Source organism: Sceloporus undulatus, chromosome 1 (genome assembly GCF_019175285.1).
Source record: "Sceloporus undulatus isolate JIND9_A2432 ecotype Alabama chromosome 1, SceUnd_v1.1, whole genome shotgun sequence".
Taxonomy (NCBI): domain Eukaryota; kingdom Metazoa; phylum Chordata; class Lepidosauria; order Squamata; family Phrynosomatidae; genus Sceloporus; species Sceloporus undulatus.
The window spans coordinates 89,038,493-89,052,851 of record NC_056522.1 but is presented as its reverse complement, the minus strand read 5'-3'; the positions used below and the strand labels follow the sequence as shown (position 1 = coordinate 89,052,851).

At 38.5% G+C, this 14,359-nt stretch overlaps 1 protein-coding gene across 1 annotated transcript in view; it reads left to right on the top strand.

Annotated features, from left to right (window-relative positions):
- Positions 1–14,359, top strand: part of UTRN (utrophin) — a 494,831-nt gene that overhangs the window by 436,016 nt on the left and 44,456 nt on the right. The window contains exons 64-66 of the mRNA XM_042456820.1: positions 944–1,110; positions 9,169–9,280; positions 12,767–12,903. Coding sequence (XP_042312754.1) covers positions 944–1,110; positions 9,169–9,280; positions 12,767–12,903 — 416 coding nt within the window. The remainder of the gene's footprint in view (positions 1–943; positions 1,111–9,168; positions 9,281–12,766; positions 12,904–14,359) is intronic.

The window sequence follows — 14,359 nt, the reverse complement described above, 5'->3', positions numbered from 1 at the left end:
TTGCCAGTATTATATTGAGACCAGGGCTATGAACATTACTACCACCCATATCATGTAGCTTCAGACCTACATGAATTGTTTGTAAAGTTCTGAAGTGGGCAATTCTGCGTATTTACCTAAATGCATACAGAATACTCATTACAGTGAGAGACCCTAACAATGCAAGTTTCTTGATCAAGGTCTGAGGCTTTAGCCTACAGGGACGTTTGTGGTGGGGCTTTTGCAGTGGGTGCCACTTCTTCCTCAACCCATTATATCTGAATACCTAAACAGCAGAGCTGAAAGCAAAAGAGCTAGCTGCCTTCAGCAAAATATGAAATGATGCCCTTCTTTCCACATGTAGTTGCAAGTTGAATCTAATAAATATTGGCAACATGAAAATATTTCCTCTAACATCTGAAGGCAGTTGACTAGTTTAGAGTGTTTGGGACAGGCTTATACTCTAAGACACAGGAATACGTCAGGAAGAACTGAGGAATAATTATTGGCTCTGACATTGCTGCCATTCAAGCAGAGCTATGGAAAAGCCAGTTTTTAAGATTATGGCAGCATTGATTAGGTTCTTTGGGAGATTTCAGAAGATACAGTCTAAAACATGAACATTTTCAACACTTTGCCCCAGCATCTGCCACATGTGGTAGTTGCCTCAGCATGCCTTCTGCAGAATAGTGTTAACCCTGCTGAACTGACTTACAGTGCCACAGGTTTGTAGCATTATGGTCCTTTACAAAGCTTCTTATCAGTCTACTAGTTGCTTAAAAGATTATACTGTTGGTCATATTTTACTTCATTGAATGGCAGCAGCATTCTCATGGCTCGTATGCTAATGGTAGCATTGTTGCCTTGTGGAAAAGATCAAGGTTGGAGCAGCTGTCTGAGCATGCTGTAAACGTGTTTACATATGTACATGAAAATAATTTTTGTTCTGTTTTTTATTTCTCAGAATAATAATAAGCCAGAAATCGGTGTGAAACATTTCATAGACTGGATGCACCTGGAGCCTCAGTCAATGGTATGGCTGCCTGTTCTACACAGAGTAGCAGCTGCAGAAACAGCAAAACATCAGGCCAAGTGCAACATCTGCAAGGAATGCCCAATTGTTGGCTTTAGGTAAACATATATCATATATTCTCTATAACCCCAGTACAGATACCTTGTTAATAACTGAGCAGTTGTCATCTGAGATGACAAATACATTTCTCACCTCTTTTGTGTGTAGTAGACTTCAGTGGGTTGTCATTTCACTGTAGCATCAGGCAGAAGCGTTGGGTTCAGCATAGTCTATGGTGAAGAACTAACAGTTTTTCCTTCATGATTGCATTCTAAGTATGTGAGTTTTGTTTCGATAATTCTAATTTGCAAGCAATTCTGAATTAAAATAAACTTAGAAAGATGGGAGCTACTGAGCTTATGACTTAGTGTGGTGAATTATCTAGAATACTGTGTGCTCAAGTCTGACAGAAAACGGCAATGCCTAATTTAATCCCTTTAGCAGGAAGAGGATAAAGTGCAAACAAGATGTAACATCAACTGAATGCATACAATTGAGTCTCACTCACCCAAGTATTTTTCTGTTGTGGCAGCCCCATGGGTTTTGTCACCCCACCGCTGCCACCAAATTATGTGACAAGGAGCCACCAAAACTGCTTATTTTCCTTTTTTTAGAATACACTTTCAGATGTTATCTAATAGGGTGGTTACTTATTTCAGACCCAGACAAGCTTGTTAGTAATTAACAATAAAACTTTATTTAAAAAACAGTTTAACAACATTTTACTTGTTCAGTTGGACATTCACCTTTTATTGTTTCACTTTGTTGCACTTAGTTACACTTTGTTAATTTTCTTTCTCTCTTTCTAGAGCACTCCAGTTACTCTCACTTAGGACCCTCATGCCATCCTCACTTACTGTTATCTTTCTGACCTTATTTCTGTACTAGCCCTCAGGCTAGCCCTATCCCTCAGGATATCAGACCAGTAATGCCCTCACTTGGAGTGCTATATTAGAACCGAGTCCCTCACTTCTGAAATTGTTCCCTATCAGACCCTGTCATAGAGCTAAGACTTTTTCTTCCAAACTTTAACTCTCACAGTCCATAACCTCTGGACTTTCACACAACCAGACCCTAATTGTCTGAAACCAAAACCCTATCTGACTCCTACTGTCAGCAGCGGAATTCATCTCCTCTTACTGGCCAACATTCTATTGTCTGTCGCCAGCAGACTCCTGATTAGCTGTTGCTATCCTGGCATAATTCTGCCTGTTCTTCACAACAATTAACACAAAAACTTTCAAAAATGTAAATATGAGTTTCAGAGGCATCAAAGTAGTGAAGGGACCTGAGGGAGTGAAGATGCTGATTTTAAACTCCTCATATCCACTGTAATGTGGATTATGTGAATTAATGGGTTAAGGAAGTTTGAGCATGGTATATCTTTCCTTAGTGTTGGCTATTGCACTAGACAAGACATGTACGCCCCAATCAAACCTACTGTTCAGTGACATTTAATTGAAATTTTAGATCAACTTTTATTTGTGCTTCTAAGGTTCCCCAGATGTTTCCCTTTTCTACTTAGTGCAGTGAAGTCTGTGTGCAGTGAGTGGCAGTAGCCTCTTTTGGGAGCAGTTTGTGTTAGTAGGTGTGCCATAGAAATTGGGTGATATATTCACAAATCCTGCTCATAAGAGCAAGGAAGTAGGCCTTCTGATTCAATAATTGGAGTAACTGAAAAACTAATATGTTACTAACATGTCATTAGCAACACAGCAAAGTAACTGAGTGCTTTTTCACTAAACATATTCATGTTAACAAGGTAGTTAATTCATTAGTGTTAATGCTATCATTTCCAAGCTGTGCAGAGATTCCCCACACAGTGCCACAGAGGTTCTGTTTCTTTCACCTAATACAATTTGACATTGACATGGAATTGCTGAGGAAAGTAATCTGGAAGTTTAAGCTAAGAATTCATCACTGTGTTTTGCCTGTCTTTATCTGAAGCAGGAGCTGTGGTCATTTATCTGATCTAGAGCTAGGTGACTTTCATGGACTGTTAGCTAACTGAAGGTGAATAAGGCAGAGGTTGTGATCACTGACATGGCGCCAATTCTAGATGAGAATATGATGTCCAGGTGGCAGTGATAACTCAGAGGCATGTTCTGTCAGCTGTTCCTCTTACTGGAATAGGAACTGTTGCTGGAGGATAAAAATCTGATCGTAGTTAAGTATGTGTTGGTAACCTCTTGGATTGATTAATAGTGTGAAGTCTTGTGTGGAATTTCTTTGAAAGCCATCTTGTTTGCTCACTTGTTTGCAAAAACACTAGTCTTGTAACACTAGTATCAGACAAAATTCCTGTCTTATCTGTTGGGTATGATTCATTGTTTGAGCCCAGGTAATCATTCCAAATACATTCTTTGATATGTTTGCAGCATCCAAAGCATAGAAGGCTTTGTTCTGGTTTTCATTTGTAAATATAGTCAGATTAGCAAGATGAACAAAGCATAAAATCCTCTGCACTGCCATGAACCTGAAATTCCCTTCCTAGGCAGTTCTGCTGAAATTTCACTATATGCTAATGTTTAAGCAGAAACAATTAAAGAGCTTTATTTAGGCTGGTGGGGGTGGGGTCCAGTCAGCCCATTACCTCATCCAGGTATTCATTCAGAGGAGACACACTATCCTTAGGAAAGTCTGTTTTTGAAGGCAAGGAGAAATACAGTCGCCCCTCCTAACTCGCAGATGTGAGATCTGCAACCCTATTTTCAATGGGGTGCACACACGCATGGGTACACACCCCATTCAAGCCTGCAAAAACAGAGAGGCAACGGTATATTTTGGTGTCAAGCATACTGCTAGTACCTGCTCCGTGTCTCTGGATGATCTCTCCCAGTGGTTTCATGTAAATGTTGAACAACATTGGGGATAGAATAACACCTTGTGTTATGCCATATAACAGGAGCCTCTGTTACTAAGCCCTACCATTTCGAATCTGAAAGATAGGACCAGAACAACTGAATCACAGTGCCTCCAATTCCCCAATCCCTCAGGCATTCCAGAAGGATACAGAGATTGATAATATTGAATACCGCTGAGAGGTACCAAAGCACCAGCAGGGACACTCAGCCCCGTTGATATTCAGGTGAAGACCATCCACTAAGGTGACCGTAGTGGTCTCAACTCTGTATTGTTATGAGGCCAGTTTGAAATGGTTCTGGGTAACTTGTAATATTCCCTGGAGTTGAGTGGTCACCTTGTCTAGAAAAAGGACATTTGATACTAGTCTATTACAGTTGTTTAAAACCAAGCAACCCAGGGATGGCTTTTTAAAAAGTGGTCATACCACTGCTTCTTTTAAACAAAATGAAAAACTTCCCTCCCTGAGAGGTGGATTCATAATATATTGCAGCTGAGATCTAACTGCATCTCCTCTCTGGATGACCAGCCAAGAATGACAAGATCAAGAGGACAAGGTGTCTTCCTTACTTGTCCTAGTAGCTTGTCCACATCTGTGGTACTCACCAGCTAAAACTGATCCAGTGTAATCCTACTGACAGAGTTGCTGGACATGCCATTGCCAATTTCAGCTATAATAATGGCATCTAAGTTGGTTCATATGTGAGAGACGTTATCTGTGAAATTGTTAAGGCGGCTTTCTTTGCTGCAGGTATTGCCACCTTATGGGAAGAAAGATGTTCTCTATACCATGTCATGTTGGATATAAGCTGAGGTTTCCACCATCTGTACTGCTGTCATCATCCTTTCCATTTCAACTCCCTGAGATCTGTATACCGAGGATCCCAGTTAGTAACAGGTTGGAAAGGACATTTGGAAGTGATCAGGTCAATAACCGCTCGGATTCCCAGTGATTGGGCAGTATATAAATAAATCCTATTATTATTATTATTATTGTTATTGTTATTGTTATTATTAGCTCTTGATTCCATCTATCGGCCAGGGCTTCAACAGGATCATTAGATACTAGCCATAAAACCTTCTTTCTGGATTCCTGATGGATCTATTAGTCTTTGAGGATGGACTATCTTAGAAAGTCCACCACCCCTACAAGGACAGATAGTAGCTATGATACTAACTGACCAGGAAATGATCTGTCAATGACATGCTGAGGTATTAACCATCTCCATCCACATTTCTTTATTCTCAGTAGTGAAAATCGCATTAAGGGTATGACCTGTTGAATGTGTGGGTTTTGAGAACAATTGGGATAGCCCATGTTTGATGTGGATGCCATGAACTCCCTAGCTGCACCTGACAGACTGATCTCAAATGGAATGTTGAAGTCATCCAAGACCAAAAAACTGGGTGACTCCAATGCCAGTTGTGTGAGCTCTACCAGGGAATTTGATAAGCAGCAGAGTGAATTAACAGAATCCCCAGTCTGTAAACATAAATAAGTATATAAATTTTGTACTGTGTTTTCCAACATGCCACATCTCCTATTTTCTTACAAGTTATTAATATACCATAGTCTAGTTAAATTGTTATTTATAGACAGGAAAGAATAAACACAGCATAGGTGTGGTAACGCTTTCTGCATTTGCATCCACATCTTCATTTGCTAAGTTTTGATCTTACTGACATATTCCTCTGAACAGTTCATGTAACAGTGCACTTATATTGAATCATTACCGTGCTCAACTATTCAGACAGTCTGGTTTTACTGTTGATGTCTGTATATGTGAGATACTAACTTTGTCCAAGTTTGTCTGAATGGGCATATATCAATGTGTGGGGGAGTATGTACATGCTAGGAAAGACTGATCCACTTGCTATGTCATGCTAGAAAGGTATGGTCTACATTCAGTTGCTAATCCCAACTACTATAGACCCCTCTGATTGAATTACTGAATGGTAAATCCGTATTTATGCAAATCCCATTGATCTACTTGAGACAGGACAATGATAGAGACAAGTATTGGGTTCCATGCCCTTTCAGGCATTCTGTTTGAGTATCTGAAAACAGGGATGACATAGAACTGTTTCTTGATTTAGGCAAAGGACAAAATTGTACCTATCTTTTTCCACATATGGGAGTTAAGTAGCTTGGGAACTGTTTCTAACTTTAAGACATGAAGACATTTTACATAACATCTGAAGGCAGCTGGCTTCAGTTTAGGATGTGCAGAACAGGTTGCATTCCAACAGGAATACTCAGGGGTCTCAGAATGAATGACTGGAAGGGGAGCTGGCACTTCCCCAACCAGAGCTATGGAAAAGTTACTTTTTAGGAATGGAAGGAGAAATAGCCAAAGAGAAGGTGTACAGTGGCCCTGAGAGTGCACGTATATATAGTATCAAAACAGGTACTGTACTGGTATATAAGGTAGCAAAGCATTACTTAGCCTCCTATCATTGCTATTTCTGCAAATAACATGAAGCTATTTAAGGTGACATTCTGACTGCTTTCATCCTTAGCACTAAGTCAGGAACTTTTCAAACATGGTTTGTTGGCCAAGCCTGGACCAGTGTTGTATTGAGAGAAAAGAGTGCTAATTCATTTCCCCTGCCTCTTCTCTGTTGTTTATCAATTAGTATCTGCAACGTTTTTGGCAGTTCTAAACCACAACCTGGCACAAATAAGCTTTTGGCCTTTCCCCTCGCATGACAGATGCCACTACTATTTCCCCCCAGCTTCCTTTTTTGTGCTATCTCAATGGAAGTAAAAAGGGGTTTTTTTACTTTACAGAGCTTCTGCTAGTACCTCTACTGAATTTTCCATAAAGTTGTTTGCAGAATGAAATGGTTAATGTGTAGAGCCAAAGAAGGATGAGTGTATTTTCCCTATGCATATGCAGGTTTCCTTTGTCAGCTCTGAGAAAAATTCAACATACTTGCCCCACTGTTCCAGAACACTACATCCAAATCTTCAGAAAATCATTGCCAGGAAGCTTTTATCTACTTACAGTCCACATGCAATGAAAATACTAACTCCCCCCCCACCCCCCCCCCAAATTGTTGTTTAGTTAATAAATATCCAACTCCTTGGCAGTAAACATGAAATGCATTCTATTCTTGTAGATATTTGTGTCCAGCAAATGAGTGTGTGCCCTTTGCTTCATATCTGGTAATCAGACAGATGAAGTATTAAGAATCTTTCATTCCTTTGGAAGGCTATTTGTTTTACTCTCCATAGGCTTGGAACCAGGATATCTCCCTAAGAATTTAGCTGTGCTTTTAACATGTAATCATGATAAAGTAGCTTGAGGTCTCATTAATTTTTTCAGTCCTCGCAAAGTTGCTGTAAAATTAAGCAGGCTATTTAGTCTGGGGAAAGGCTTTATCTTCTAACTGCTCCAGCTTTACGCACATGTAACTTGACTAGTAGTATGTGTGTAGGCTTGCCATATCCCGCCTGGGGGCGGGACTTTCCCGGTTTGGGGCGGGGCCGCACGGTCACGGCCCGGTTTGGCCCCGCCCCCGGGATTGCCCCTGCTCCCCGGCGAGATATAGCAAGCTGAGGGAGGCTTTCCCTTGCCGCTTGGGCCCAGGCCTCCCTGAAGGGGAGGAGTCCCTCTGCGACTGGGCTCCACCCCCGACAAGGGTGGGGCCCAGGTCCAGAAGGAAAGCCTCGGAGGCTCTTATTCAAATGTAGGACACAAAAAATGTGCCCTACATTCGAACATTTTGTCCTACATTTGTCCCGGTTTGGAGGTCCTGATGAATGGCAACCCTATATGTGTGTATAGGGAGTACTGTATATACTTGACTCTAAGTCGACCTCATGTATAAGTCAAGGGCAGGTTTGGGGGCCAAAATTATGGATTTTGCTATGACCTGTGGATAAGTCTAAGGTAAAACTTAGGGGCATACAGCAAACAATGAAGCAGAGCATAACAATGTCAAAGAACATACAAAATTCCAGCAGACATAACTCTTTGTGCTTACTCTTAAGACTGGATGGATGAGAAAGTAGAGGGTGTTGGTGCTTCCAGGATAGATTATAGTCTTGCTTTTCACCAGGGGATGGTTCCTTCTTTTAAATAAGAGTTAAGATACAATAATTACATTGACCCGTGGATAAGTTGTTTTGGGGTCAATTTTTTGACCTAAATTTCTAGACTTATACATACAGTAATTAACACAGATCCTGTGTTCATACTTAACAGCAATTCACAGCTATTGTAAGCTGAGTGTTGTAGGCAATGTACTTATGATTTCTTATTGTAGTTTGTTGCTTATCAAAAATAATCCATAACTGGTTACTCGATATGGTTTGAAAAACACAGTTTGGCTAAATAAACCATGGCTTAATATTACATGGGAAGCATAGACATTTGGGGACATGGAGGGGGGAATAAGTCTTTATTGGTAGCTGTCAAGGACTGAATATGCTGTTGTTGATTTTTAAATTATTTTGAAACTTTTATTTTTCTTAATGGGTTTTATTTTGTTTTTAATGTTATAAACTGTTTTGTAAATTTGATCAGTGCTAGATCAGTTCTTCTCAGGCTATCTAATGTGGGGAACTGGCAGTTTATTTTCCTAATGTGCCAAGGACCTGTACCATATTAATGCCATTGGCTATAACTTTCCCTTCCTTTCTTGGAAACTTGCCACAGAACTAAATGATAGAAAAGAAAAAAAAAGGGGGGGGAATGAGAAATAGATAAACCAATAGAAGTAGCCTTCTCTTAATCTTCTAGATTCCTTAACACATCAGGGTAACACTACTAGTAATACCACAAAATGTGATGTAATGGTATTGTTGTAAAATCACTACAATAGTATTCTAGGCAAATGCAAAAATACAGAGGGGTTGGTCCAGATAAATGCATGTGTAAAGGGCCTGTCCATTGTCTGTACCCAGTATTGGGAGATTTCCCTTTCCCCTCTTCTATGTTACTGCGATTTAGCAGTGTATACCAATGCACATAAGAGATAGAGTGGAGGGGGTCTTGTGAACTGGCAGAGAAAGGAGGGGGAAGCACAAGTCATCTCCTGCAAGCTTCATTATGTGTATACTTTATGGATTCATCTGATTGGAATTCAAGTTACAAAGGGGAATGAAATAGCAAGATTATATGAAGGTTTTTTATAATCAAGCTGCAGAGTTTGCTGAGCTTGGCTCTTTATTGATTGATTGATTGATTGATTGATTTGAGATTTATGCAAAAAGAGGTGTCTTAATTATTTTTGAATTGTATTCACAGGTATCGGAGCCTGAAACATTTCAACTATGATGTCTGCCAAAGCTGTTTTTTTTCTGGACGTACAGCAAAGGGCCACAAGTTACATTATCCAATGGTGGAGTATTGCATACCAGTGAGTACTTACTTTCTAATTTTTCCTTATAGATTGTTCTTCAGTTATTTCATACCCTTTTCTTTGTTTTTCTGACATGTAATCTGTTTTACTACTGTTTATTTTGATTCAAACTCAGTATCATAAAGATAACTGAAATACGATTTTTTAAGTAAATCTGAATTACGCATTTCCCTTTCCCCCCATTACGTTCAACATAACAATGACAGAGAGGTTCTGAGTTAGTGTGCTCTCTTTCTACACATGTTTATTACGAGTTCCTAAGTTTGGGTAATTGTATTAATATCTCCTATTTGGATCCAATATATGGTGGTGCTGTGTCCTGAGTAAGGTTTTCAGTGTGTGACTCTTTGAACAAAACTAACCCTTACAGGTCTATATGCCCATAGTGCATTTCCTAAACAATGAAAGATGATTCATTTGCTTGGACACATATTATTCTCATGCTCCACTGTCACAACACATGATAATAAAAAAAATATGATGCACTGTGTAAGCAGTAATGCCACAATGCAAAATGATGGAAATTATTGCACTAAATAATATATGTAAGTGTACTAATTCAATCCTAAAATGTTAATTCTTTGCACAAGATGTTTTGCCTTTTGATGAGAGTTTTCTATCCTCTTTCTCCTTAAATGCTGACTTCTAGCGCAAAAATAAAACCTTAGGAAAATTCAGTGCTGCACTAATTACAGCCCTACTGTGAAAGCTGCTTGTTCAGTGATTGATAATACAGTGCGCCCGCTCCATATGTGGGTGCACCATATGCAGCTTCCTGTTTACGCAGCAGTTGTGTTACCATTAAATGAATTGTGTGTGTGGCCGCCATGTGCGCCACGCCACCATGAGTGCAAGCCCCATTCTACTGAATGGGGCTCGAGCTTACGCGGGATTTATCTTACGTGGGGGGTCTGGAACGGATCCCCCGCATAAAGCAAGGCTCCATTGTATAGCACAACAGCAAGGTGTACCGTAGAGTTTTACAACCAAGAAACAGTTTGTGGTTTTTTCCCCTGAAAACTTTAGAAGTCGCTTTGTAAACAATTACAAAAGCAGAATGTAAGAAAATATAGCAGTGATAAACACAATTTGTCTTCATAAATATATGAAACCTGCTCTAGTGTTGGCTAGGCCTGATGGCAGTTGCACCCCAACAAATTAGAAGCCTTAAATAAATTAGCAAGGTTTTCTTTAAAGTTCCATTTAGTACTCAAGTTTCAAAATGCTGCTGAAAGCCAGGTTAAATCAGGTCTTACATATATTAAAATCTTGAACATGTCTCAGTTCAGCAAAAGTGATGGAGTTCTCTGGTGGGGATGCATTAAAAAGCCCCTTCTCGTTTCAAGCCTCAAAGTGAAATTATGGAATGGGGAAAAGGTCAGCTTCAGCACTTTCCAGTCTGTGGCTAGGAACAAATGGAGCAATAAGTCAAGCAAAGTGAAATGGATTTTGTCCATGCAGCACCTTAAAAACCAATAAGCCAGTCACAAAACCTTACTGAATTATTTGGAAACCATGCAAGGACAACAAACACAAACTACTGACAAATAGCTTCCATGCTGGTGTATCATAAATAGAAGTGAGATTGCATACTTAATGGAACTTCATTGGGAAGTCTAAGCCAGGTTTAAATGACACAGCCTAAAGTCAAACTCTCTAAAGGTCATATGCTCTCAGCAACAACACCAATCAGTTCCTGCTTCTGCTTGTGCACTGTTTACAACACCATGTTTTATTCACTGGAAATTCTTCTGCAGTCTGTCTTACTAGGATAAGAATGTATCTGTACAACAGGGATGGGGAATGTGTAGCCCTCCACCTCTTGGATTGTAACTTCCTTCATCCTTTCCCACAGACTATGCCACTTAATGATGGGAATTGTTGTCCAACTGCATTCAGAGGTCACACATTTCCATACATACATGTGCTATAAGTTCAGTTGACCAAAGTGCCACCAACATGAGCCAGTTACTGTTTCTTTCAACCTTAGTATTATTGATAACTTTATTATGTAAATAAAAAGAAGTGATTTGATGAAGACCCAGTTACTTTTTTTAAATAAGGCCCTTGTCATTCTTTTATCCCTGAGCTAATCTAATTCCCCTGACTTTCTTACTAGTCACAGGTAGGAGCAAATAGTTTTGTGTTTTGATTTACTCAGTAGAAAGTAATTCACAGACTCAACAAGCTGTAGAATGTTGTAGAAGCGCCCACAAGGGTCATGTAGTCCTACTCCCTGCTGTGCAGAAATACATAGTTAAAGTACTCATGAAAGATGCCTGTCCAATCTCTATTTAAAGACCTTCAAAAATGAAGAGTCTACCACCTTTCAAAGTTATCTATTCCACTGTTGAACAGATCTTAACAGAAAGCCAAGGGGAGTTAGATTATCTCTCATTTGAACTCTAAAGTAGTAGAAGGTACTCAGATCACAAGGTTTTGACTGTATAACAAGAATTTTGCGCTCTCTGGATGGTCCATAGGAGCAATCCACATACATGTGGATTATTCCCCACATGCCAGCATATATCACAGGATTTCCAATTCCTAAGTTCTTTTTCAGTTATAATTGCCTACTCCTACACCTCCCATTAGTTTTTTAAAATTCCTGCCAGGCCACCTAGATGTGTTTGTGAAGTCTCAGTATTAGAACATTAGAAGTTTTAATAGAAGATGGAAAATAGACAGAAATGAAAAAAGCTGACAAAAGAGTAAGTTAAAAATGATGAAATACAAGCTTTGTTTGAGAAAAGAAAGAAAGTAGCTGCCTGAAAGCTGGTGAAAAATACAGTTTTGTTGACTGCTTCCAAGCAGGTCATAGCCTAAATTGAAAAGAAAATAGATGAACCTCAGATATTGCTACCTTTGGAAGGACTGTGTTACACTCAGTTTTGTAGTTAAATAGCAGCTACTCCAGTTGCAGGCTTGGATATATCCCATATGCACATGGATTGCTCCTATGGACCATACAGACCATCCAAATGATGAATTGGAAGTTTCATTCTTGGATGGTCCATAGGAGCATGCATCCTTGCTGTCTTTTTTTTTTATGTTCGATTCACCTGGCAATGAGAAACGGACCCTTAGGCCTAAAATCTCCAGTTTTACCAGAAAGATGAATTAAAATACTCTCTAATGTTTGTGATTAAATTATCTTTTTTTGGACATAATTTGATGGCTTTCAAATTTTTGCCAGGTCAAGCTTTTGTTATAAGTCACTTTATTAAATTGAAAAACATGTAGAATTAGCTACCTAATTTAAAAGCTGCTGAGCTTTTAAGGCAAGTGACAAAATAAGAATGTACTTTTTACACTCACTTTTAAAACACTCTTACTATTTTGCTTTCAGGTTTTAATACTCATTTTAGATATTTGAAGTCATTGTTATTTGATTTATACATGGCATCCTAAGGTGATGATTTACTGAAAGCCAATAGCACTGTGAATATTTAATATGTTTTTTTTATATTTTTGTTTACCTAGACAACATCAGGAGAAGATGTACGAGATTTCACTAAAGTGCTAAAGAATAAGTTCCGGTCAAAGAAGTATTTTGCTAAACACCCACGGCTTGGATATCTACCCGTGCAAACAGTCTTAGAAGGTGACAATTTGGAGACGTAAGTTTTTAATATAGACCAGTGCTTTTCTGCTTAGAATTTTCTATCATTTAGATATTTTAAATAGCTAAAGTGAAAAGTACCTTTAATGTATATTGATATCATAGGTTAGTCTGAATAGCAGAAATAATGCAAAATTTGTGTGTTGAACTGGAATGCAGTAAAAATGAAAAATGAAAGATGAAAAAGCCAAATATAATATGCTTGATTCTTCATTTTATCTTGTTTCACTTCCTGTCTTCAACAGTTCTTGGGTTCTTCTTGAATCCAACTGTTTCTTGCCCAGTTTCCAATACAATAATAGAAAGAATGAAAAGTAAATACCAAAATTAACATCCATCAATCTCTTTCCCTTTCTAATTGTACTCCTACCGTATTCCCACAATCTATTTTCATAAACATCTCTTAACCTTGATCTCCTTCTACATATATTTTCACAATTCTGGTCTTCACATATCTCCTCTATTTACTTATGTATTTACCGCCAAACGCCTTTGCTAAAACCCATCTTTCTCTAGGAATGTCGTTTTGTGTCCTTCATTTTCAATCCTATCTCTTTTCTTATCCTCTATAAACACATGAGAGTATATTCAAGTTTCATTTCATACACCTAGCCATTCATCTACCCCAGTTTCTCTCTTGATTTCCAATTTTAGCTATACAATCTCGCTAATGGTTCAATATTAGGAAGATTCTCCACAATTCTACTCTCATCCTCTTCTTTTTTTTAAAAAAAAAGTCATATTTAGTAAATTATTTCTGGCTTCTTCTTTTACTATTCCAAATATTTGTTGTATTATACCATGTATCTCATCCCAATATTCTTTCACCTTTTCACACTTCCACCACATATGTACCATTGTCCTTTTTCTTTTTGACAGTTCCCCATTTATCTGTTCCAATTTCCCATTTTTTTAATCTAGCAGGTGTATAATCCATCTGTTGCTTATCTTCAAAAAGTTTTCCTTTAAATCTTGACATTTTGTAAAGGATTTTGTTCTGGACCAAGCTTTTCCCACGCTTCTAAAGGTATTTCATGTCCGAAATCTTTAGCCAATCTACCATATACTGTTTTATGGGCTTTCTCCCGTCCCTTTCTCAAACACTTATAAAACTTGATTTTTTTCCTTTCCTCCTCCATTATTAACTCTCTCTATCTCTGTTTTTTTCATTCTATTCCCCTTGTTTTTCTATCCTCCTTAATCTGTTATTTGAGTATATACTATACCAATTAATTTCAATCTTTTCTTTATGTTCCTCTCTGTTTCACTATTATCTCTTTCTTTTCATTTACTTTTCTATATCTTTATACCTCAACCAGTTATCATTCATCTCCCATCTACTTGCAATGCTTCTTGTGTTGATACCCAGCCTAGTAATTTATAATAGAACTTTGACAAGCACAAAAGATGAATGGAATAAATGTGTAAATACGAAGTAAAGAGTAGTAGGCCGC